We start from the raw sequence: 27,479 nt of genomic DNA, 5'->3' as shown, positions 1-27,479 counted from the left end.
GTGACATTTAATATGAGAAACAATTTTTTTCAAGCATGTTTCCTGTCAACAACAAAAGTAAAGTTTTTATTTAGCTTTGGAATTTGACATGTTTGAATCTGTTTGACGATATCTCTTTCTGTTTTAGAAGAAGATGATGAGCCGGATGATGATGTAGAAGATGACAGTGTCTTTGTTCTCCTTTTGGAAGGGTTGGCAAATACTGTGAGTGAAGACACTTTGACACTCTATTTTGAAAACAGGCGACGAAGCGGAGGAGGAGAGGTGGATATTGTGGAGATTGACAGAGACTCAGCAACAGCTCTTATCTACTTTGCGGAAGGTGATGGTAAGTGAAACAGCTGAAGAACTTTAACCGTTACTAGCTCCAGAAATATTTGATTCATGTTAAGCATTTGCGATTGAAAGTAGGTTATAATGGTTTGATTAAACAATGAATCTATCAAAATTATAAATCAATCAGGTAAAGGGACAAATATCTTTTTTCAATACGACAGGTGTCAGTTTTCATGTCATAATTTTGTACCTTTATTGACATGATTGTTTTGACATGTCATGAGTTGATTCAAAAGCAAAGGTAAAAATCTAAAGATGCAAGAAGTGAAATATGTGTAATTAACTAGAATATATCCAATAGTAGCTACGACAAATAATATAGTCAAAAGAAGGTCATTAGATAAGGATCAAGCAACTTGTGATCCCAATAACCTTTGATTGGATATTCACCTTTGACCGCATGGACAAAAGTTTACAGTTGAACAGACTTTTGGTGACCTTTGTGGAAGGTCAAGGCCACCATACTTCAAAACATCAATCATCACAGAGAAAGTCATCATGGAAGTTTTGCAGGAATCGGTTCTCAAATATATCCACTTCTGTCTGTGTAACTTCAGTTGTGAAGCTTCTATATGTGGTAAACAAGAGAATTGAATGATTGAAATATGACCAGTACATGAACATGATTAGCATCTATTTACTTGACCAGGTAGATATTATTATTGGGTATTCACCTATCTTTTTCTGTTCATTTAGGCTAAATTAGTTGGTCCTAAATGTGTAGCATGATTTCTGGAGTGAAAGAAACACCTTTGTACTTAGTCCTTAGTATTGAATGTGCAATCAAAACCTGCATTGTTTCACTTGAAGTGAAATAGTGAACCACCCCAGCAGAAAAATAAACAAAGGCAAATCTTCAATGCAATTGGAATTTTTACATTAAAATCTGAATGAAAACACTAGAAAAGTTAGGACTTGACATTTGTTTGTACAAACTTAATAGTGCAGCTGTTTCATGGCAGATATGGGGTAAATTCTGCACTTTGTGATAAAAGCATGAAATGTTCAGATATGGAGCCACCTAAAACAATCCAATATGGCCACCAAATCCAATATGGCTGCCATATGATACTGGTAGAACACTGCAACACTTGTATATTACTCTATCCCAAATAGAAATGATTTCGATGAAAAACATCTCATCTAGATCTGTGTGTGAGGGGGACACGGCTGGCCCAGTCGTCTAAGGCGCCGCGTTTCGCTGTGCAGAGTTGCGTCCCTTGGAAGTGCCATAAACCTACGATTGAGGGACGATTCCCGGTCCGCCCCGAATACGTTTCTAGGTTTGTCAGCACCATACCCATGCTCATGGGTTTCATCGAAGTGATAAACATCTAAGACCAGCATCACATCGGGCTTTCCTCCCACTTTAAGCTGGCAAGCTGTGATATAACTGGATGACACGCCGTGATATAACTGGCATACTGTTAAAACTGGCGATAAACCCAACTCACTCACTCACTCACTCAGTGAGAGCTATCTGTATTTTCCAACATCCCCGTGAAATAATTGGCAAGGGTTCCCGCACTGACTGAACTGGTCCTAGGTAGTAGTAATGTGTATGCACATTGTTTTCAGCCGTAGAGAGGGTTCTACAGAAAGCTCCTCACCTACTAGATCGAAAAAAGATTGAAGTCTCTGAATATCTCCCTTCCAAACAGCCAGGTTTGGTTACCATGGATACTGTCTTGAAAGGAAAGAAAGAAGGAACAGTTTTGAAAGTTGAGAAATATGGATTGAAGACAAATGATGAAGTACTGACCATGTACTTCGAGAACAAGAAGAGGAGTGGGGGGTCTGAAGTGAGGGAGATCATTCCAGATGTACAAGAAAATGCAAAATATATTGTTTTTGAAACTCCTGAAGGTACGACTTATTTCACGCAATTAGCGTTGGTATAGAATATCCATGTAGCCATGTTGTGAACTTCATCAACACATAGGGTACAGGTCATTAAACTTTAAACTTTTTTGGCATTAAACTTTACAGGAGCAATGACCACTTGCTCACCTTTTGCCTTTTACCTTTTTCATATTTTTCAATTTTTTAATTTATTATTTTGTGTTTACATGGAACAATTTGGAAATTCTTAAGAGTTTTCTTCTAAGTATAAAGCTACTGATTGTTCATTATGGGTACTTCTACTTGCACACTACAATGTATCATCCAAACTACTGTTACAAGTTTAATAGCCCAATCTGCCATAAAAAGTCAACATGGCATCAACTGTAGGGCTGGAACGGGTAACTCCGGTATCCGGGTCGGGTGGGTACTGAGTAGGACCCGGGTACCCACAGGACTACCCGGACCCGTGGTTAGTCATGTAATATAATGTTTAATGTTTAATGACAAAAATTATCTTGAACTCTATGGTTACACTTCAAGTCACTAATGTTCGCATTTCTTTCTGACTATGCACCCATTCCTTCTGACTTTTCATAGGGTTGAATATAGATATAGACTAACTTAAGTCAACTTCAGTGTATGCATGATCAGATTGTTTAATACATGTATCTAAATACGTTTTGCCAGGGCTATGGTAAAAAAAATCCCAATTGGACATTTTGAGACATCTCTTGAGACCTACAATGGTTACCCGGGTAGGGTCGGGTAATAGGAGGCAAGGTACCTGGGTAGGGTCAGGTAATAGGAGGCAGGGTACCTGGGTAGGGTCGGGTAATAGGAGGCAGGGTACCTGGGTAGGGTCGGGTAATACGAGGCAGGGTACCTGGGTAGGGTCGGGTAATAGGAGGCAGGGTACCTGGGTAGGGTCGGGTAATAGGGGGCAGGGTACCTGGTAGGGTCGGGTAATAGGGGGCAGGGTACCTGGGTAGGGTCGGGTAATAGGAGGCAAGGTACCTTGGTAGGGTCAGGTAATAGGAGGCAAGGTACCTGGGTAGGGTCAGGTAATAGGAGGCAGGGTACCTGGGTAGGGTCGGGTAATAGGAGGCAGGGTACCTGGGTAGGGTCGGGTAATAGGAGCCAGGGTACCCGGGTGGTAAGTTTGGACTCCTCCCAGCCCTAATCAACTGTAGGTATAATAGGTACAGTCAAGTCCTGCTAATCCAACATGGTTGGTTGCATATAATTATGTTGGATAAGTGAGTGTGTCGGATAAACAAAATTTAGCAGTATCAACATTTGTGATTGAAAATCGGACAACTACACAATAGATAACGAACAAGAAAAATGAAATATTCATATTGTTATGTTACATTGTTCATGTTGTTAGGGGAATATGTTTCCTAATCATGAAACCTCTAAAGCTTAAAACAAAACTACTGTTACGGACTGTAGGACTTGATTCAAAATGCTTTTAAAAGCAAAGTCTGGGATGGAAGTCACCACGGAGTATGTTGATCACTGTGTCGGATTAACAAAATTGATTAATGAGTGATTTTGCTACTTCCTTGCAAATTAGGCTTTTCGGAAGTGCGAGATTGTCAGATTAACAGGTCTAAAAAGCATTGATTTGATCGATTCCCATGATTAGTGCCTCATAAAGCCGATTGACGGATTAACGAGACTCAAATTAACGAGACTCGACTGTCCTTAATTTAGAACAAAGATGTATGTGAACAATATGGGCGATCAAAAGAGTTGTATCTGATGTCACCCAGAAACTTTGAAATTGGAACCAAAATGCAACAAGACTAGTTTCTCAATATGACCATATTTGACCATACTTTTGGTAATCTATCGACTCACTGTCTTTGTGTATTTAGTTGTTATTCAGTATCTTTCATTTTACAAATGTCAAAATATCAGATTAGACATCTGTTGTTGCAAGCTTGACATCAAATGGTTAGTATTTCAATACAAAGATATAGCATGTACTTATTCATACAGTAAAGGTGAGCTTCAGTACCTGTGGGTTTATTTGAGGCCCAGCAGTATTGTACAACATTCAGTGGGTTTATCAGTATATATATACTTGTTGACAAAAGAATAACGAATAGTATATTTGTTGGTTAATATATGAAGAATTACTCATATTCAAGAGATATTAGCTTGGTTCGATGCACAAACAAACATATTGGTATGTTGTCTCAGAGCTACAAATAAGCAGCGTATTTGCATAAAATATCTCCCCAAACTATTCAAAACCCAATTACCTTCAATTAACCTGCATACAGAAACGCATGCATTAAATGAAAAACTCAATTGTTTGAAAACAGCACGTGGAAATACCCCATGAAGTTTTTCAGCATGCGTACACTGGAGCTAATTTCCGAAACACAATTATGAGCTAATTTACTTTCCGAGTCAAGCCTATATTTAGCCAAAAATGTGACTCAAATCAATGCAACTCTCCCCTCCTCCCCCCCCCCCCCCCCCATCCCCATCCCCAGTGGAATGATACATATCCTTGCCTTAATCCAATCAAACAGCAAATAGCACCACTTATTAGCACTGGGTAAATAAAGCGCATCCGTAATAACAATAAACAATGTTTTCCTAAAAACAACACACAGTTTATCTCCAATATCTATATATTCAGTTCCGACCCTGGTTTTGTTTGACAGAAGCAAAAGCTGTTGTTGCCAAGCGACACCACACTGTGGATGGGCACAAGCTGCTGGTGAGTCTGTACAGACCCCCCACCCCTCCTCCCCCACGGCCGCAGTATCATGACAGATTCTTCATCACCGGACTCCGAGAGAAGACCACTAAAAAGACTTTGATGAAGTTCCTGAAGCATAAACTGGCCTGTCATCCCAAGGATCTTGTGTACGGGGAGGAACCTGGATCTGTTCTTGTTAATATAGATCCACAAAAAGGTCCTTTGAGTAAGTTATGTATAAACTTTACAGCCATATATGTACCATATTAGGTAATGTTGTCTTCAGGAACAACAACAATCAGGCTCTAAAAATCACCCAATGATAACTACTCAGACCTACAGATACAAAACAACCATTTCCATGTCTTGAATATGAACAAAATGCCATTTTATTATAAGTTGCGAGGGGTATTGAATATTCAGTGTGAATTTGTAAACTATTTGAACATGCTTCAAATTGTTTTTATGGTGTAAAGAGATAGATATATTTTATCTATAAGTATTTTATAAAAATAAAATGTACCAATATAGACCAAAATATGTGTCATACTTATTCGGAAAAGTGTATGTGACTTTTTGTCTTTCGCCTTCTCTCAGAACTGAAGAAGATGCAGCGTGTGTGCCGGAAGCATCCCCTGGAAGGGGCGTTCCTGGAGCTGTCTGCAGTGTCAGTCTCCAACTGTATCCAAGTCTGTGGCATCACGGCGAGGACATCCACAGACACTCTACAATACTACTTTGAAAGTAAAAAGTCAGGGAATACCATAGAAAGTCTTGTGGAAAAGGTGGACATTGTTGAGGAACCAAGACAAGCAATTGTCTTCTTTGAAAATCATAAAGGTAAGTATGACAGTTACTGCTAAACAAACTTAAGAAACAAGTGTGAACACTGTGGGTAGGGATGGTAGACCATGCCATAACCATTCATTGGGATGCCGAGGAGTTCAATGTGATGCTCATGAAGTGCACACAGGCGAGCACACAACCAACTGGCAAACTTCCACCCCTGTATGCTTCTGCATGTAACTTTCTTGTTGATGTGGCTAGAAGAATGGGACTTTCTGTTTAATAATCACACTGCATATGCATATTTCCCCGACCGCAGGTGATGTAATTCAACTGGAAGTGCATATACTTTCCCATTAAGGGGACTTTTTGTATCACAGTAATACACTGGGGATGTGTTTCCCCAAACCGGAAGTGATTTAATTAAACTTGAAGTACTTACAGCTTTTATTAGCTATATGCATAAGATCAGGTCAGCTGTCACCTAATTTGTCAACAGACCCATGAAAATCTGGGATAGAATAGGTCTTCAGCAACCCATGCTTGTCGTAAGAGATGACGAACAGGATCGGGTGGTCAGGCTCACTGACTTGGTTAATGCACGTCATCGTATCCCAATTGCGTGGATCAATGCTCATGATCCCTGGATTGTCTGGTCCAGGCTCGATTTTTGGCAGACTGACATTATATAGTGCTATAAAATCGGCATCATTCCGGACTAGTACAAGCCACCACATACACGTGCATGCATGTTGCTATATAAGTGCAATAATCTTGAACGTGACGTTAAACCCCATTTCACTTCACCTTGTGTATGCTGGTTATGTGTTTTTGATCATGTTTCAGTGATACCAGATATTTTGGGCAGATCCCACAAGTTAGAAGGTGTGGCCCTCACAGTATCCCTGTACACCGAATGCCTGGGTTCTGGAGGGGGACACAGCGACCCCACATGGTTCACATTGCCACCTCCTGTAACTTTTCAAGATATTGACAGAAACAAAATGCACTTCATCAGAGATTCCAGTCCAAATATGAAAAATCTACGAAAGCAGTTGCAAGATGGCCACACTGATCTGAAATTTGAGTCAGATGGCTCTGTGACCCTTGAATGCTGCCTTACAAAAAATGTGCCTGATGCAAGAAGCAAGGTTAAGTCTTGGAAGAAAGATGCAACTGAGGATTTGGAGCATTTCTTGGGTCTCCTGATCAGTGAGGAGGTGAATGTGTTGCAAGAAATTTGGAATAGTGTCATGACGGAGATAAAGGGTTTGAAAATGCCAAAGCCAGATGCAGCAACTTTGTTTGTCTTTGATGAGTCTCATCTGATAGTTGTGGTTGGCCATAAAATGTTAGCAGAAAAACTGTCAAAACAGGTGAAGGAGGTGGTAGCCTCGGTGGAGGGAGATCATGAGCGGAAGAAGAAGGAAATCACTGAAACAGTGTCAAGTCTGAAGTCATGGCAGTTACACCTACTGCTTGCTCTTGGGTTCCCAGGTGATATGATGAAGAAATATGAACACCTGAAGGTGGAAATTAATGTGACCAAGAATGTGATGATAATCACCGGCTTGATGTCTGTTGTAAAATCTGCAAAGGTTGACATGTATGAAGCCATGCAAAACTTCAAGGAGACAGCGTTATCAAATCTGTCTGATGCCCAGATGATGCTTGTTCAGAAGCCTGATGTCAGGGATTACATTGTGAAGAAGCTGAAGCTGAAACATCTGGTTGGTGTCTGGGAGGCAGACAATGGTAAACTGAAAGTGTATGGGAGGACAGACACTGAAGTGACAGAGGTATCGCACATTGTGAGACAGAGTGTGGTCCAGCAGGTGGTGGACCTGGACCCTGAATCTGTCCCACTCTTGGCCTCTCCAGACTGGAAGAGGATCTATGATACCCAGACACAGAACAGAGGGGACACTGTGAAGATCATCACAGCAGTGGATGAGTCTCGTATTGTCATAGCTGCTATAGATGAACTGGTAGCTGAGGTGGCAGAAGAGGTGAACAACTTCATCACAGAAAAGACAGTGTATAGCGACACTGTTCAGTTCCCACGGGGAATCCAGCGGTTCATGACAATGCACATGGATGGGAAGATCACAGGACTTTCAAAAACGTTTGAGGCACACTCTGTTGAGATAAAATTTCAAAAGTCATCACATGATTTTACAGTAAAAGGAACCAAAGTTGGGTTAAGAATTTGCATGTCAAAATTGGAGGAACTTTCAAAGATTGTGGTGCACACTAGCAATACATTTCGCAAACCAGGGATTTGTAAGCTGATCCTGTCTGACAAAGGTGATAGTCATATCAGAAATATTGAGCAAAATGAAAGGTGCGTGATAGAGCGAAACTATGATGATCAAGTGCAGCCAATTTATGGCAACAAAAGACAGCAGAGAAACATGAGAAGTTCAGGAGGAGGGCTCCAGACCTTGGCAACATGTGACCTTGGGGCAGGCCGAACGCTGTATGTATGTCAAGGTGACATTACTCAAATGAAAGTGGATGTCATAGTGAATGCAGCCAATCAGCAACTGGCACACATCGGCGGACTCGCAAAGGCTATTGTAGACAAAGGTGTGTATTAGTATCACACATTTGCATGTGAATGAGTAGAGTGGTATATTGCTAGAGTGGTAGTGGTAGTGCTAGATTTGTTTGTTCAAATTTGAGGTATAAACACAAGAAACAGTGTGCATACTTTGTAAATCTTGGAAGTGGCTTTATGCAAAGTGTCCACACCAATTTTTTACATTTATATCTCCACAAATGCAAAACATATTGAAGTCAGTTCTTTTAAAGAATATTTCAACAATAATAACTGACAGAAAATGCAGGTGAGCTACAGTAGTTTGGGGTCTATATTTCATCCATATGCTATGTCTGATAAAGAACACTTCTTGTCTGCAGGAGGACATTCTATTCAGGTAGAAAGCGACGAGATAAGACGGAGTCAGGGTGACATTGGTGTTGGAGAAGTAGCGGTCACCAAGCCAGGCAACCTGCCCTGCAAGATTGTCGTCCATGCTGTAGGGCCTATATGGTCTGGAGGGAGGAACGACGAGCAGGGTCTTCTTCAAGAAGCTATATTTAACAGCCTTGAGAAAGCTGATGGCCGTAGACTTTCGTCCATTGCCATCCCTGCTTTGAGCACAGGTATTTATAAATACCCTGTTGCAGCAGCTACCAAAAATATCATCGAAGCAATACAGCAACATTTCAAAGACACTCCGAGGAGTCAGGTGAGGGACGTCTATGTGTGCGACAACAAAGCATCCACAGTCCAGGAGTTCATGCAAGCTGTGAAACAAAGGTTTGGAGCAGATAGTGTAACTGCAGGAAACAGAGGTGAATCTGTAGAAGATGATCGGGATGAAGACAGACATGTTCAAGCAAAGGGCCGAAGACACAGACAAGGGGCACAAGGTAGGTTAAGTATGTCTTCTTATCACATTGTTTCTGAAATGATGTTTGTTCTTTGGAACTTTGTAGTTTATGTCATCTAGATAACCTTAAGTGTGTTATTTTTTTCAATTTTAAATATTCATTAGTGCAGCAGGATATATAATTTTTTCATGAGTATTATCTTTCCTCTTATTTTCGAATTTACAGTTAGTTAGTTTTTCAGGAAAAACAAAACGTTCAGTCACCATTCTTTTTGTCATTATGAGTGAGGCTTAACGTCCCATGACTGGTTTCCAGATTTGTCTTTATGATTCCTTTTCAAGGATCTTTTCCACCGGATCCTTCTCCTCCACGTGGAAGAGCAGCACACAGCATGTCCAGGATAAGGATGAGTGTTGTCCCCGGAGAGATAGCTGCGGAACAGGTATGTTCAACATTGCTGGATGAGTATTGTGATGATTTCATGTGTGAAAAAAATATGATAGTATTTAATGAAATATTACTTTATGGTGGAAGTACACTGGAGCAGAATATTTATTTAACATGAAACTTACTTGAATTAAAGCCACAACAATCGATTGTGTAGTTGCCAGGATGATGTTATTTGTATCAGGATTTATTTTTAGCCTTTATATACCCACTCCATTAGTGGCCACTAGTATCTTTCTGTCAAGCTGGTCATGGCAAGAGGCAAATTGATGTAGCAGTGCAAAATAAAAATTGGAACTCGAAGAAAGATATAGCAGATATTATTAATTGATAATATGAACTCACATGGTGTGGTGGAGATGGTCCTTTTGACTTGCTTGGTAAGGTATTGGTTGAGATGGGTGATGCTTCAAGGTCAAGGCTACTGGAGCAGATGTTCTTGGTTCTCTTGGTCTGTGTGTAGAGGAAGCCAGACTTAGCTTTAGTGGGGTGGTTAGCACATGGGTACTGGAGCAGATGTTCTTGGTTCTCTTGGTCTGTGTGTAGAAGATGCCAGACTTAGCTATAGAGGGGTGGTTAGCACAAGGCTACTGGAGCAGAAGTTCTTGGTTCTCTTGGTCTGTGTATAGAGGATGCCAGACTTAGCTGTAGAGGGGTGGTTAGCACAAGGCTACTGGAGCAGATGTTCTTGGTTCTCTTGGTCTGTGTGTAGAGGATTCTAGACGTAGCTTTAGTGGGGTGGTTAGCACAAGGCTCCTGGAACAGATGTTCTTGGTTCTCTTGGTCTGTGTGTAGAGGATGCCAGACTTAGCTGTAGAGGGGTGGTTAGCACATGGTTACTGTAGGAGATGTTCTTGGTTCTCTTGGTCTGTGTGTAGAGGATGCCAGACTTAGCTATAGAGGGGTGGTTAGCACATGGTTACTGTAGGAGATGTTCTTGGTTCTCTTGGTCTGTGTGTAGAGGATGCCAGACTTAGCTATAGAGGGGTGGTTAGCACATGGTTACTGTAGGAGATGTTCTTGGTTCTCTTGGTCTGGTTGTAGAGGATGCCAGACTTAGCTATAGAGGGGTGGTTAGCGCAAGGTTACTGGAGCAGATGTTCTTGGTTCTCTTGGTCTGTGTGTAGATGATGCCAGACTTAGCTTTAGTGGGGTGGTTAGCACAAGGCTACTGGAGCAGATGTTCTTGGTTCTCTTGGTCTGTGTGTAGAGGAAGCCAGACTTAGCTTTAGTGGGGTGGTTAGCACATGGGTACTGGAGCAGATGTTCTTGGTTCTCTTGGTCTGTGTGTAGAGGATGCCAGACTTAGCTATAGAGGGGTGGTTAGCACAAGGCTACTGGAGCAGAAGTTCTTGGTTCTCTTGGTCTGTGTGTAGAGGATGCCAGACTTAGCTATAGAGGGGTGGTTAGCACATGGTTACTGTAGGAGATGTTCTTGGTTCTCTTGGTCTGTGTGTAGAGGATGCCAGACTTAGCTATAGAGGGGTGGTTAGCGCAAGGTTACTGGAGCAGATGTTCTTGGTTCTCTTGGTCTGTGTGTAGATGATGCCAGACTTAGCTATAGAGGGGTGGTAAGCACAAGGTTACTGGAGCAGATGTTCTTGGTTCTCTTGGTCTGTGTGTAGAGGATGCCAGACTTAGCTATAGAGAGGTGGTTAGCACATGGCTACTGGAGCAGATGTTCTTGGTTCTCTTGGTCTGTGTGTAGAGGATGCCAGACTTAGCTATAGAGGGGTGGGTAGCACAAGGCTACTGGAGCAGATGTTCTTGGTTCTCTTGGTCTGTGTGTAGAGGATTCTAGACGTAGCTTTAGTGGGGTGGTTAGCACAAGGCTCCTGGAACAGATGTTCTTGGTTCTCTTGGTCTGTGTGTAGAGGATGCCAGACTTAGCTTTAGTGGGGTGGTTAGCACAAGGCTACTGGAGCAGATGTTCATGGTTCACTTGGTCTGTGTGTAGAGGATGCCAGACTTAGCTTTAGTGGGGTGGTTAGCACAAGGTTACTGGAGCAGATGTTCTTGGTTCTCTTGGTCTGTGTATAGAGGATGCCAGACTTAGCTATAGAGGGGTGGTTAGCACAAGGCTACTGGAGCAGATGTTCTTGGTTCTCTTGGTCTGTGTATAGAGGATGCCAGACTTAGCTATAGAGGGGTGGTTAGCACAAGGCTACTGGAGCAGATGTTCTTGGTTCTCTTGGTCTGTGTGTAGAGGATGCCAGACTTAGCTATAGAGGGGTGGTTAACACAAGGCTACTGGAGCAGATGTTCTTGGTTCTCTTGGTCTGTGTGTAGAGGATGCCAGACTTAGCTTTAGTGGGGTGGTTAGCACATGGCTACTGGAGGAGATGTTCTTGGTTCTCTTGGTCTGTGTGTAGAGGATGCCAGACTTAGCTTTAGTGGGGTGGTTAGCACAAGGTTACTGGAGCAGATGTTCTTGGTTCTCTTGGTCTGTGTGTAGAGGATGCCAGACTTAGCTATAGAGGGGTGGTTAGCACATGGTTACTGGAGCAGATGTTCTTGGTTCTCTTGATCTGTGTGTAGAGGATGCCAGACTTAGCTATAGAGGGGTGGTTAGCACAAGGTTACTGGAGCAGATGTTCTTGGTTCTCTTGGTCTGTGTGTAGAGGATGCCAGACTTAGCTATAGAGGGGTGGTTAGCACAAGGCTACTGTAGCAGATGTTTTTGGTTCTATTGGTCTGTGTATAGAGGATGCCAGAGTTAGCTTTAGTGGGGTGGTTAGCACAAGGTTACTGGAGCAGATGTTCTTGGTTCTCTTGGTCTGTGTATAGAGGAAGCCAGACTTAGCTTTAGTGGGGTGGTTAGCACATGGTTACTGTAGGAGATGTTCTTGGTTCTCTTGGTCTGTGTGTAGAGGGTGCCAGACTTAGCTTTAGTGGGGTGGTTAGCACAAGGCTACTGGAGCAGATGGTCTTGGTTCTCTTGGTCTGTGTGTAGATGATGCCAGACTTAGCTATAGAGGGGTGGTTAGCACGAGGCTACTGGAACAGATGTTCTTGGTTCTCTTGGTCTGTGTATAGAGGATGTCAGACTTAGCTATAGAGGGGTGGTTAGCACAAGGTTACTGGAGCAGATGTTCTTGGTTCTCTTGGTCTGTGTGTAGAGGATGCCAGACTTAGCTATAGAGGGGTGGTTAGCACAAGGCTACTGTAGCAGATGTTCTTGGTTCTATTGGTCTGTGTATAGAGGATGCCAGAGTTAGCTTTAGTGGGGTGGTTAGCACAAGGTTACTGGAGCAGATGTTCTTGGTTCTCTTGGTCTGTGTGTAGAGGATGCCAGACTTAGCTTTAGTGGGATGGTTAGCACATGGCTACTGGAGCAGATGTTCTTGGTTCTCTTGGTCTGTGTGTAGAGGATGCCAGACTTAGCTATAGAGGGGTGGTTAGCACAAGGCTACTGGAGCAGATGTTCTTGGTTCTCTTGGTCTGTGTGTAGAGGATGCCAGACTTAGCTACAGAGGGGTGGTTAGCACAAGGCTACTGGAACTTCATGTCATTATGGCATTTCTTTCCTTTCAGATTTTTTATGACAATAATTATGTGCTTAAGCAATACAATGAAATAAAACAACAGTCATACAAATGCTGCATATGTGATTCTAGATAATAACTCAATGATGTTAAAACAAGGGTGATGTTTGTTTCTAGATTAGAAATATGAACAGACAATCTTCACTTAATTCATTCATCAACAGTAACGATAAGTTGCAGAATGGCAGTATTTGGTGTAAATGTAGCCTAAAATTAGTTTGTTTAACTTGTTTAGGAATTTAAGTCATTTAATCAATAATCAAAAAGAAAAAGAAATGCTAGAATTATGCAATATAAGATTATCAGGTAAAACTTAATTTTTTACAGCATTTGAGAATTCAAATGTCCATGGTTGAATAATATTCTTGTATTTCTCATTATAGGTTGATGTTATCGTGAACACCACTTCAAGTAGTCTTGATCTAAGTAAGGGGGCAGTTTCCATGTCAATACTGAAGGCTGGTGGCAACATGATTCAGCAGGAGTGTACTGCCAAATATCCAGATAGAATCAAACGTGGACAGATTGCCATCACTGGCGCCGGCAACCTCATGTGCCAGCGTATATTTCACACCTGCCTACCGAGCTGGCCACATGATCAGAACGGTGAAATGGTAACTAGAAATGTGTTTGATCAGACTGTTTCTTCATAGTGGTTCCACTCTTCACAGTAGAGTTGCATGCAGACCATGGGCTCTACATGTTAACAGATATCTGAGACAACTAACTGTATGGGTGTCTATATTGCCTATACACCATGTTTGACTGGCACACTCTCCTGTACACCATGTATGACTGGCACACTATCCTGTACACCATGTTTGACTGGCACACTATCCTGTACACCATGTTTGACTGGCACACTATCCTGTACACCATGTTTGACTGGCACACTATTCTGTACACCATGTTTGACTGGCACACTCTCCTATACACCATGTTTGACTGGCACACTATCCTATACACCATGTTTGACTGGCACACTATCCTGTACACCATGTTTGACTGGCACACTCTCCTGTACACCATGTTTGACTGGCACACTATCCTATACACCATGTTTGACTGGCACACTATCCTGTACACCATGTTTGACTGGCACACTATCCTGTACACCATGTTTGACTGGCACACTATCCTGTACACCATGTATGACTGGCACACTAACCAGTACACCATGTTTGACTGGCACACTATCCTATACACCATGTTTGACTGGCACACTTTTGCTGTGGTTGGAAAACCAAACAGGATTATCATCCCCCACTATGAAGTAGAAGGGGGATATAGGAATTGGTGCTGTCTGTCAGTCCTTCCATCCATCATTTTTCATTTCCAGAGCAGAACACAAAAACCATGAGAGATATCTTAACCAAACTTGGCACACAGATAGGTGTATTAGTGAACTAGTTCCTTTTGATAGTACCGGTATAGGATTTTATAAAAATATATTTTTTCGAGTTTCCATGGCAACTACTTTGACTTTGACTGAAAATGGTGGTAGTGCTCGTTTCTGGAGCAGATCTTGAAAAATGTACAATATTTCTTCACCAAACTTGGCATATAGATAGGTCTAGAGGTAAACTGGTACCTTTTGATAGTTTGAAAGTTTTGAAAAAATTATTTTTCGAGTTTCCAAAGAAAACAATGACAAGTGAAAATGCTCGTTTCCGGAGGGCTAATGCCTTGCACATAACCGGACATGTCATATTGGTGGATGATATGAGTATTTCATGCTTGTTTCAAATGTCTCAGTTCAAAAACAACCCCAACACATATTTTGTTTGCAACTTGCTATGGAAAAAATCTTATTAAATCAGCATCATGAATGTAGTTCCATGGGCTGATGACAAGCAGGTGTACACACTCCGTTTCAACGTTGTGTCAACTGTCTCCAAATGGTCTTTTACATGACTTTGTACAGCTAGATCTCTAGTTAGATTAGGGAACTATCGGTTAGGCATGATACTAGATATGACTAGATATGAGTTAATGAGGCCAATTAATAAGATGGAATAGCACCAAATAGTGAGGTTGTTTCCAGACTCCTTCAAAGTAATGATTAAACATCATCTATTATCAGGATGCTGTTGCAGGTGGACAAGCAAAGCTCATAATTGTCTATATTTTCAGATTCTGCAAACTTTAGTTGCAAACTGCCTTAAAAAAGCTACAGAAAAAGGCTACAGATCCATTGCTTTCCCTGCACTGGGTACTGGTAACCTGGGATACCCACGAGATGTGGTGGCCAAAACCATGATGGAGACGGTGGAAGAGTTCGGACAGGACAACCCCGGAACATCACTCCAGGAGGTGAAGATAGTTGTGTACCACAATGATACACCGACAATAAAGGTACTGATGCTTTTGTGTTACCATGGTTACCAATAGGATATCTTTTGTTACTGTGGTTATCCTGATTGATGATTTTGTTTTTCCACTGAAATACTTTTTGATCCCCTCGGCATATAATGCGGGGGATATAGTTCGGTGTTGTCTGTCCGTCCCTCATCGCAATCATTTCGTTTCCAGGGCTTTATCCGAAAACCGTTTAATATTTTTCAACAAAACTAGGAACATATATCGAACAGATCCTTAAGTGGTGCCTTTTGCTCTTTGCGGATTTGGGGCATTTTTGTTTTTCTTGATTTCCATGGAAACAATTTGGATTTAGTTTCAAAAGGTGGGGGTGGGCATCGTTTCTGGAGCACAACATGAAAACTGTGAAGGCTTTTCATCCAAACCTGGTACATGTATTCACCACGGGCTGAAGTGGTGCTTTTGCTATTTAGGAATAATTTTAAAATTTGATTTTTCTCTGTTTCCATGGTAACAAGTTTCTGGAGCAGAACTAAAACACTATTCAACATTTTTCATCCAAACTTGGTACATGTATTAATCAAGGGCTGAAGTGGTGCCCTTTGCTATTTAGGGATTTGTCATCTTCTGATGACACTGGTTTACATTTGCTGTTTCTTCCATCACTTTGCACTTATATTAGCCAAATCTTTGTCCAGATGTTGTTTGTTGTTTAACATCGCACTCGGCAATATTCCAGCTATATGTCAGCGGTCTGTAATAATCGAGTCTGGTCCAGACAATCCAGTGATTGACATCATAAGCATCGATCCACGCAATTGGGACTTGATGCAATGCATCAACCAAGTCAGCGAGCCTGACCACCCGATCCCGGTAGTCACCTCTTACGACAAGCATAGTCGCCTTTTATGACATGCATGTGTTGCTGAAGACCTATTCTTCCCCAGATCTTCACGGGTTGTCCAGATGTGGATTGTCCCCACCTTTCCCTGCCTAGCCAAAGCAGCAGATAGGTCTCACAATCAAACATCATTAGTCTCTGTAGATAAGTTCATGGTAGAAACAAGAACAGTCTGTGCCAATAACTTTAATGCAAATGTTTACTAGCCAACAGTTGACTGATTTGAATTTTGATGAAATTTAATATTCATGATTTCTAGGGTGGGGTCCTCATTGCATCAACATTTGGGTGACGTCCTTAGAAGGTCAAAGTCGCTAGAGGTCACATTATGATACATGGCTCAAATTTGAGGAAATTACAAATTACTTAGGAAAAATATGAGCATATTCCATTGAGTAAAGATAAACTTAAAGAAAACCAACTCAATACCTGCCATATTTCATGGTTATGTTAAGGTCACTTTAAAAGCAATTTACTCCTTAGTTGTATATACATTAAATATTATCGTGGTATGGAGAATTCATATTTATAAAACTACGTACTAGTGTTACAGCAACATTTTGGTATAGATTCTTATACCATTGTAAAGCAAGACATATAGTTGTTATCCTTAAATGTCTACTGTGTCATGTGTCAGCTTCCAAGGAATTCAATGTTCGACCGTCACGCCGAAGATCCGGGTTGGATTCCTGACATTGGTACAATGTGTGAAGCCCATTTGTGGTGTCCCCGCCGTGATATTGCTGGAATATTGCTAAAAGTGGCGTAAAACGTCACTCACTCACTCCAAGGAATTCCTATCAAACAATTTAGACCAGAATTGCACATACACTATTTATTATGGTAGATAAAGATACGGGAAGTGACTTGATGGTGTTCACTCCCTCACCAATGCTCTTATATCAGCTTGTTTCTGAAGGGACTTTATGCATGAGAGTGATCGGCGTAGATCAGGAAACATAAGCCACTAGTTTCTGTGGATTGCACATGTGCTGTATGTACCAAAGGAATAACAGAGATTAAAACGTTGGGCATGTGTTTCCAAAACCTGATGTGGTGTTATTAAACTGGAAGGGCTTAATACTTTGTAGTTACGATAGCACTAGGAACAGGACTTTCGTTTTCAAAAGTGTGCTGCATTGCATTGGTCATGTTTTTTTATAGAAATTCAGAAGTAGTGTTGTGCAGAGGAAGTGGTTTTTTTAGGGCTGCAACGAATACACTATAAGGCGAATACGATTTGTATAATGAATATAGGGTAACAAATACGAATATTTATTGACGAATACAATAACAAGTCAGCAGTTCACCGAATACATGAGTGAATCGTAACAGCCCTAGTTTTTTTCAATCTTTTCCGGGTTTCTACCGGCTTTGGACGGTGTCTAGCCGGGAGCGCCACATTTCAGAAATGGCCATTGCCGGTAGGGCCACATTTCCAGCTGAGTGCATTTCACCTATTCTAGCGGGTAATTAATTAATCCGATTACCAATACCTTTAAATGAGTGTCCCACATTTAAATTACTAAGCGTGGTGTTCTTTAGAGATACCTTTAAATGAGTATCTCACATTTAAATTACGAAGCGTGGTGTTCTTTAGAGATCAAAGGCCGTCTTAATTGACATTGAGTTCATCCTGTTATTCATAACATATTTAAGTGATGTCGTGTTCACTCCATATCATAACCATGGCAAACGCACAAGTTCAAATAAAGTTCATTGAAAGTGTCAGAGGAGGCGTACATTTATACTATGATGGCTTTAAGTTTCGGTGTAAGAGCAGTCGTGGTGAAAGAAGATACTGGTCCTGTATTGTCAAGGAGTGCACTGCAAGGATCACAACTCTGGGTGAGTTGCTCCACGCCATTGAGATCATGGGTCACTCCCACGACCCACAACCATTCGAGTTTGAGGTTGATGCCTTTAAGGCTAGACTGATGGAGAGAGCGAGGACAGAAACGACACCTATACCCACTATCTACGGAGAGGAGATATCCAGACTACGCCAACATCACGACATCGTCTCAGATGACCTCCTGAAGCAGATACCAGCCCTGAAGTCTCTCACCACTATCCTCTACCGCCAGAGACACAAGACCTTGCCCCGCCTTCCTGACAGCAGACCCCAGATCCAGCTGGAGGAGAAGTACTCCCAGACTGAGGGAGGCGACCAGTTCCTACACCGTGTTAGTGACGACATCCTCATCTTCACTACAGACAAGAACATTGAACATTTGTGTACTGCAGACATTGTATTTTGTGATGGTACATTTTATGCCTGTCCCAAGTTGTTTGATCAGATTTATTGTTTACATGCTGAGGTGTTTGGCCATATGTTTCCATTAGTTTACTGTCTGTTGTCCAATCGAAAAAAAGAGTGTTATGTCAACATGTTTCAGTACCTATGCGATTTTGCTAGTAGAGGAGGTCTAGAGTTTGCCCCACTTACAATTCAGTTGGACTTTGAACGTGCAGCTCACAATGCCGTGACTGATGTATTTCCTGGGACATTAGTTAGAGGGTGTTTCTTTCACTTCACCCAATGTATCTGGAGGAGGGTGCAGAAAGAAGGTCTGGTGATGGACTATAAGGAAGATGAGGAGGTGAAGAAGCTGGTGAGAAGAGCTGCTGCCCTCCCTCTAGTACCTCGTGACAAAGTGGATGATGTGTGGCTTGATGCCATTGCTGACTCTCCTGCTGGCCCTAAAGTGACTGCTTTCATGGACTACGTGACAACCAGTTGGGTTCAAGGACAGGCCTTCATCCCGAAAACCAAGGCCACCGTACCAACAATCACCTGGAAGGGTGGCACAACAAGATAAAGAAACTTGCCAAGAAGTGCCACCCGAACATCTACGAGGTAGTGAAGCTATTTCAGCGAGAGCAGTCACTCAAAGAGGTTGCAGTCCTGAGACTCTCTCACCAGTGGTCAGAACCTTCACGAAGAAAGAAGTACAAGGCAATCGATGCACGTATTGCGTCCCTCAAGATCCAGCTCCTGAACCAACACCTGAGTGAGATGGAATATGCTGACCACGTGGGCGACCTCCTTCATCTGCAGTTATGATCCATTATGATATTCATATGCTCTTCATATTCATCAATGTAAAGTTCTGATGAATATATATCCTTGTTGAATAAGAAATGAGAAAACAAGACTTGTTTTGTTATATACGGTAACCTGTTAGAATCACAAAGCATGTTTTGACAGCATAGCCGTGAGAGCCACATTATACAATCACGCAACCATAACCATTGCCGGGAGCGCCACATCAATTTGGGCTATCTATTTTCGAAATGTGGCGTTGCCCGCCTGTAACCCTTTGGACTACGTAGATAGACAGAATAAGGAGCACTAGGAACAGGACTTTCGTTTTCAAAAGTGTACTGCATTGCATTGGTCATGTTTTTTATAGAAATTCAGAAGTAGTGTTTTACAGAGGAAGTGTTTTTTTTCACTCTTTTCCGGGTTTCTACAGGCTTTGGACTAGATAGACAGAATAAGGATGCAAACTTGAATACAGATATTGATGAGGTCAGCTTCACCTGATTTGGTAGTCATAATGTTTCATAATGCATATCTGATGGGAAATGCACATTCAGTAAGAGGTAGGGGTTAGGCTGTTTTTGATGCAGACAACTCACTCATTCTGTATATACAGCCAGAACCAAACACTTTTATAGTATGGTTTAGAATTTTGAGATTTTGTTAATATTATTTTTTAGTAATATATATTTTTGAAGTTTGTGTGATAGATCATATTTCTATATACATATACAAAATATCGTCAAACTAATCATTATGTCAATCGGTGCACCACTTTTAAGTTGTTACTCTCATTGTACCTTTCAGGCTTTTGAATACCAGAAGGGGCAAGCCATTGGTGGTGCTAGTGGGCACACGCAACGCAGCAGTCGCAGGAGTCAAAGAAACTTTGGCCAAATGAATCAAACACAACATAGAACATCCGCAGGTCTCGATGATATTTCATTATTTAAACAGGTCCAGATTTCTGCAGTTTAGTTTGGAGATCATAATCATACTACTGACATGTTCCCTCTCTCTCTCCCCCTCCCTCTCCTCTCTCTCCCTCCCCCACTCTCTCTCCCCCTCCCTCCCTCTCTCTCTCTATCCCCTCCCTCCCCCCACTCTCTCTCTCCCCCCACTCTCTCTCCCCCCTCCCTCCCTCCCTCTCTCTATCCCCTCCCTCCCTCTCTCTCTCTCTCCCTCTCCCTCTCTCTCCCTCTCCCTCTCTCTATCTCTATATCTATCTCTCTCTCTCTGTGTGTCTCTCTCTCTCTCTCTCTCTCTCTCTCTCTCTGTGTCTCTCTCTCTCTCTCTCTCTCTCTCTCTCTCTCTCTCTGTATATATATAAAACATTGAGTTTGGGAATTTTTTTTGTCAGGTTCAACAGAAGAAGACGGCTGGCAGCTTATCACTACAACAGATTTGACTCAAGTTTATCAGCTGGGCAAGGTGAAGCTGACCATTAAACAAGGTGATTTGTTGAAGGAGAAGGCCAGTTGTATTGTCAACAGCACCAACACTGATCTCAACCTGAAAATCGGTAAGTCAAGAGGCATCCAGAAAGACGATGTATCATTTCAATATGTGTACATTCTCGAATGCTGTACATTATAAGAAAGTAACCATTACAGAGTTCAAGTCTTCATTACCTTTGACTGGACTGACAGTTGTAAACAGTGACAAAATTAAAGGATTTGGATAATACCACAATGACATGTCAGAAAATGATCTTACCCAGCTTGTTTGTTATCGTCTAGGTGCAGTGTCCCAGTCTATAATGAAACAAGGTGGAGAAAATCTTCATGTTGAACTTAGCCTCAAAGGTATGTATTGACATTTGGGATTGCTGTGTGATAAGGTATTTGCTGTTAGGTCGGATACCACTGGGATCTCACAAGGATTGAATCTATGTCGGATCCCACAGGGATTTCAGAGGAATGTCCAAAAGAAACTTTACCAACTGAAAATATAAATTTCAGACAAAGTATAAAGTTTTTTCGATGAGGTCTAACTAAAACACATAACCTAAATACAACAATAGTGTATGCAGAAAATGTTAACCTTTTGTTACATGTTTGCGAGATAACACGCGAAAAAGTGAAAAACATGTGCACCACAGACAACTGCAAATGCATGTGCAGGTAAGGGTATAAAACGATTGCAATGGCAAGTCAGACATCCAAAGTGATAAAAAAACACAAAAGAAATGCCACGACTCACAGTCGAACAACGTGAACGAGCCTTGGGTATGGTACAGATTGGAGCCACCCACACCCATATTGCACGAACCTTTGTTTGCTGCAGTGTTGCCGTTACAAACTTGATGCAACGTTACAGACAGACAGGGCGGACCACTGACAGGCCAAGAACAGGCAGACCCAGGGTGACCACGCCCCATGATGACCGGTACTTGCGTACCTTGCACCTTCCGAAATCGCTTCCTGACAATGACGTCATCGGCGACAAATGCCTTAGGTCACAGGGTTAATCGACAGACAGTGGCCAGGAGACTCAGGGCTCATGGAATCAGGGCTTTTAGACCATACAGAGGACAGCTATTGACAGCGCAACATCGTCGTCTGCGATTGAGATGGGCCCGGACTGTACGACGTTGGCAACGACGTGACTGGCAGAGGGTTGTCTTCACTGACGAAAGTCGATTTTGTATGTTTAGGGCTGATGGAAGACAACGTGTTTACCGCCGAAGGAGGGAACGAACGGCGGTGTGTTGTGTGCAGGAGGTCATACCATATGGTGGAGGGAGTGTCATGGTGTGGGGAGGGTTCTGTGGGCAGGAGAGGACACCGCTGGTCATCGTTGACGGAAACTTGACAGCTCAGCGTTACATGGATAACATTCTTCATCCAGTTGTCCTACCATTTCTCCAACAGCAGCCACGTGGTGTCATTTATCAGCATGACAACGCTAGAGCCCATACAGCCAGAATTGTCACTAACTTCCTCGCAGCCAACAACGTCAACGCCCTGCCGTGGCATGCACGCTCACCCGACATGTCCCTCATAGAACACCTCTGGGACTTGATGGATCGTCGTGTTCGACAACGACCACACTCTCCAGCCAACCCGCAAGAACGGATCTTGGCCCTCCAAAAAGAATGGCGTCAAATCCCACGTGACCTCATCAGACGACTGACTTTTTCTGTGCGTCGAAGAGTTTTTGCGTGTATTGAGGCATTTGGTGGTCACGCACGCTACTAATGACTTGTTATTTAACGTGAGCAATTGTTTATGTACTCTGCCTATTGTACATGATTCTGAAAGCTCGAGTTTTGTACCACACCCAACTTTGGGGGGCTCTGACGTCATTCTCGGTCGCGGTATGATTGTCATTTTCAGTGTTATTATGTTGATATATTGATCTTCTCAATACACTTTACTTCATGCATGTATGTTTTGTTGTATTTGAGCAAGACTGACTTCAAACTCTGGTAAAGTTTCTTTTGGACGTCAGTTTATATAATACCATACATAGGAAACAATTTAATTTTTCATTTTCATCTTGATCATTCTTTAAACTTTTCTAGGTTATGGTTCTATAGTAGAGTATTTATACAAATATGAACATTACTTTTAAGTAATAACTTTCAGTGATCTTGATCTAGTGATAATTTTCAGCAGTGAGTTTTCAGCATATTTAAGCATGTTGTTTACAATGATATCTCTCTAAACTACCAGTTGCTAAATGAAAATTACTCCTTTATAGATATACAGGAAAAAAGAAAATTTGAATATTGTTTGAACATCAGCATTCCATTTCACATCTGTAATCCATGGCAAAATCTCAATTTTAAGTTACCTGAAACATTACGATCAAGAGTTACCTGTCCTTGGTATCACTTTTTCCAAGTTCTTTCTCAGCGCGAGACAAATTGTCCCTCAAACTCCAAATGTAGTGACATTTATAGTTTTGTGTATGTCCTTGGGAATCCCATTCTACTAAATAAGCAGCATAAATACAACTTGGTCATTCACCTGATCTATCTGACTCACAGATTGTTCATACAAGGGTCACACACATCCCTCTCACAGATGTGACCATGAATGACAGATGCAAATAGAGATTTTTACAACAATTCTACTATGTGGAGTTATCTTCCCATGACTCCTCAGGGACATATGAGCTGCATAGCAGACTTGGCCTTGTCTGTAAGAAAGGTCATTACCCAATCTGGCTTGATCTTCCTGAGGCAAAGGAGTTAACAGAATGTAAAAATCCACCCTTGCCAAACTAGGCCGGAATTTCTTGGTTCCATCATAGTGCCACCAGTGGCTATTAAGAGTTGTGTCCCTTCTATGTCCCTCCTACTGACCAATCAGATTCCACCTCTTATAAGTTATATCACTTGTATTTGCTTCAAACAAAATGGTGGCGCTAAGCGATTACGATCTGATCGATAATCAATATCTATATTGTAATAATATGGGTCTTAGTTCGTGAAGTGCATCAAATCATGTGAGCACCTGATTTAAAACATGAAAAGATTTGGAAAATATCTGTTGACACTAAAGTTACGTTACACATGTTTTGCAACTCCTGCAATCAACCAAAATCTGAACAACAGTTTATGAACCGGATGTTAATTTTGTTACCCAATTATGATTGGACTATGCATAGACTGGTTAGTTCAGCCAAAATATAAATTCTAGGATAGTTTGGCAAGGGTGGAAACTTGACATTTATAGTCAGTTAACTCCCTTGCCTCAGGAAGATGATTTGGCTTTTCCGCTTCAGTTCAATTTATATTGGTACATTTAATTGGAATTAGCATTGAACCTGTGAAGATCCAGGGTAGAATATGTCTTCAATAACCCATGCTTGCCGTAAGAGACGACTATGCTTGTCTTAAGAGGCGACTAACTGTATCAGGTGGTCAGGCTTGCTGACTTGGTTGATGCATTTCAGCAAAACAAAACAAAACATAGCATTGACTAAACATACTTTATATTTTCAGCCAGTGAAATGAAAAGTAAAGGAACTGTTACAACGACAGCAGGAGGTCTCAAAGCAGACTACATTATTCATGTCTCTGGAGATTATTTTAAGCACGACTGGAAAAAAGTCATTTCAAAATGTCTTAAAGAAGCTGGAACTCTACCTGGTGTGTGGTCAATAGCATTCCCAGCCCTTGGAACAGGTACGTATGTTTAGCTCAACTGGATGAAGAGTTTGCTCAAATTATTTCGGTTAAGGATTGACTGGAGTTTATTGCACATAACTTGACACGCCCACAAAGTCAGCAGACAATCAAGGAGAGTAGGATGAAAACAAAGTTCATAGGACCTGTCAATCCAGGCAAGAGGCAAGAAGAACTGCAATAGTCAGACTGTAACAAACCGGAAAAAATATGTAAGGGATGTCATGTACTGGTACATAGGACTCAACAGGGAGCCAAGTCAACATCTGACTAAGTATATTCAGCCATGTGCTCATTCCAGGGTATCTCCCAAAAGTTGCACAGGCAAACTCAACTGAATGGTTGTAATGAAAAGTGGGATTTCACTGAAATACTTCACAAGGGAGAAGGCAGCTGTTTCAAATGACTTGGTCAGTTACTGCCAAATTCAAACATTAGTTCCCTGAGAACTGGAAGAAATAGTTGCAAAAATGCAGGTTAGAAATGAAACCCAAAGACATGAAATTTGTGGAAACCAGGCGAGCGGACAAAAAACTGGCAAAGCAAGCCTCCACGTTTGCTTTATCATTCCTTCTCGGCCTTCGGTCTCAATGGGTACTTTGGACAATGAATATGCATGAATTACAATAAATGTCCAGTGCACGACGATACATGTGAGCAGAATGGGAATTCCCTCAACTGTAATATAGGGATTCCTAGACATTCTGTAGTAATAAAAGTAGGCCATTTTGTGGGCCTGGCTTAATTGTTTTACGTTCATTCAGAAATGAATGCAATAACACGTGACCAATTCAGCGAATTAGAATGCAGGAATTACAATGATCACAACGAAAATGTAAGCATTTCTTCAGTTTTATATGCCTATCCAAACTATACTGTTGTATAGATGAAGTAATTTAATGCACCATTTTGGCATAACCAATCTATATATCATTTTGAAGTATTGAGTATTACTCTGTTATGTCTTATAATCACATAGTATATCGAAGTGAGCTGCATATTGCAAAAAGCCTGCATTAAATCATTGAGAATGTTGTAAATGAAGTTTACATTTTAAACTTTTCAACAGGTCAGGGCAATATGACACCAGAACAGATGGCCACATGCCTGATTGAAGCTGTGAAGGACTACCAGAGCTCTCCTCAAAAACATGGAATGATATCAGATATTCGAATGGTGATTTTCCAGAAAGATATGCTTGACCCATTCATTGCAGGAGTTAGCAAGGCTCTATCTACCAAAAAGAAAGGAAAGCTCCAAAAAATTTACGGTAATTATAAGCTGTTTGCAAATCTGCAACCCTATGTACACTCAGGGTACAGTGTGTCCCAAACACCATTGCTAGTCGTAAAATTGGATATCATGTTAGAATTGGTCCATAGCAAGCTATGCTTTGTTTGTTTGTTGTTTAATGCCGCACTCAGCAATATTCCAGCTATAGGACGGCGGTCTGTTGATAATCAAGTCTGGACCAGACAATCCAGTGATTGACATCATGAGGATTGATCCACGCAATTGGGATCGATGACATGCATCAACCAAGTCAGCATACCGATGCTGTTCATTGCCTCTTACCACAGGCATAGTCACCTTTTACGGCAAGCATGGGTTGCTGAAGACCTATTCTACCTCGGATCTTCACGGGTTAGCAAAAGCAAGCTATGCAGGATCGTAAGATCAGCCTCTGTGGCATGGTTGATTGCAGGTCAGCTTGCCCCAATGGTGTTGAATGTTGTTCATAATACCAATCACTGGATTGCTTGGTCCAGGCCACCGACTTATAGCTGCAATGTGGCTGACAGCAGCATTAAGCAATAACCACACACACACCGTTTGCTATTCATCCAAATAGGACTGGGGTGATCCTGTGATGACTGTTGTGTGCAAATCAATTCCTCTAATCAGAAATGGGGGCACTAGTGGCACAGTCAACTAAGGCACTGCGATTCACTGTGCAGAGTTGCGTCCCTTTGGCAGGCCAGAAACCTATGATAGTGGGTTCGAAAGCTGGTTCGCCCCGTATATGTTTTTAGGTTTGTCAGCACCATACCCGTGCTCGTGGGTTTCAGTGATGGTGGTACATGTCTGAGACCTGCATCACCTCAGACTTTCCCCCCACACTAAGCTGACATGCCATGATATATCTTGAACACTGTTAAATGCGGCGTTAAACCCATCTCACTCACTCACTTTAATCAGAAATACATGTTTCATCAAGCTGTTGTGGGTCAGCATGTGAGTCTTTCACTCTTGTTTTGTAGATTTTGTCTTGGGGGGATCTGATGATCAGACTGGCCATGTCACACAGCCAACAGTTCAGCCGGTGAATGATGTCACCCTCTACTTCTTCTCGGATGACATCAAACATATTGAACAAGCAAAATCTATGTTAGAAACCGAGTACCAAAATAATATGATGACAAGGCCAATATCCGATGAAGCACTCAAGACGTTGACTAAACAGCAGGTGAGTACCTTTACATGTGAAGATCATTGTTATTTACAACTTACAACAAAACAGAATTAGAATAGAATTTGATTTTAGACCTTAAGAAGCAGCAATAGGGTAGGCACAAACAATTATTTTGTTTGATAAGACTTATGGTACAGGAATAAAGGACTTGGAACATTATTGTGAACATGGTGAAAGAAATCAAATGGATGCTGCAATCTGTACTAGTTGAAAACACTTTTTTTTAACATTCTCCCAAACAGACTAGTACAGTGGCCTGTAAACTAAGTTGGTATTAGTGGTTATTTACATAGCTCATCCTTGTAAGAAAGATCCTGAATGATATATATCTTGAGCATATTTTAGTGGATCTGAACTTAACTTTAGTAGTCATGTCATTTGTGACTTTCACTGAAATCAAGAGGTTTCTGGATATAAATTGCTACAAAGTAGAACTTGGTTTTTAAGTAATTCCTCAATGAAATATGTTTGGTTTGATTTTACATAGACAGACATAGTCAACAGCTTACCGTTTTAACTGACAGGT

The 27,479-nt window shown here is 41.6% G+C and overlaps 1 protein-coding gene across 3 annotated transcripts in view; it reads left to right on the top strand.

Annotated features, from left to right (window-relative positions):
- The window catches only part of LOC124121153 (protein mono-ADP-ribosyltransferase PARP14-like), a 76,985-nt gene that overhangs the window by 33,927 nt on the left and 15,579 nt on the right, over positions 1-27,479 (top strand). For 2 of the 3 annotated variants that reach the window (XM_048388639.1, XM_048388638.1), the window contains 15 exons: positions 128-328; positions 1,915-2,202; positions 4,863-5,126; positions 5,498-5,740; positions 6,533-8,275; positions 8,609-9,124; positions 9,427-9,527; positions 13,461-13,691; positions 15,211-15,432; positions 20,151-20,271; positions 20,704-20,865; positions 21,083-21,148; positions 24,298-24,480; positions 25,550-25,750; positions 26,742-26,947. In XM_048388639.1, the coding sequence (XP_048244596.1) occupies positions 128-328; positions 1,915-2,202; positions 4,863-5,126; positions 5,498-5,740; positions 6,533-8,275; positions 8,609-9,124; positions 9,427-9,527; positions 13,461-13,691; positions 15,211-15,432; positions 20,151-20,271; positions 20,704-20,865; positions 21,083-21,148; positions 24,298-24,480; positions 25,550-25,750; positions 26,742-26,947 (4,748 nt within the window). The remainder of the gene's footprint in view (positions 1-127; positions 329-1,914; positions 2,203-4,862; positions 5,127-5,497; positions 5,741-6,532; positions 8,276-8,608; positions 9,125-9,426; positions 9,528-13,460; positions 13,692-15,210; positions 15,433-20,150; positions 20,272-20,703; positions 20,866-21,082; positions 21,149-24,297; positions 24,481-25,549; positions 25,751-26,741; positions 26,948-27,479) is intronic. The other variant, XM_048388640.1, reaches the window with a different exon arrangement.

Source organism: Haliotis rufescens, unplaced genomic scaffold, assembly GCF_023055435.1.
Source record: "Haliotis rufescens isolate VD_foot unplaced genomic scaffold, xgHalRufe1.0.p SCAF_75, whole genome shotgun sequence".
Taxonomy (NCBI): domain Eukaryota; kingdom Metazoa; phylum Mollusca; class Gastropoda; order Lepetellida; family Haliotidae; genus Haliotis; species Haliotis rufescens.
This window is presented reverse-complemented; position numbering and strand designations above follow the sequence as displayed.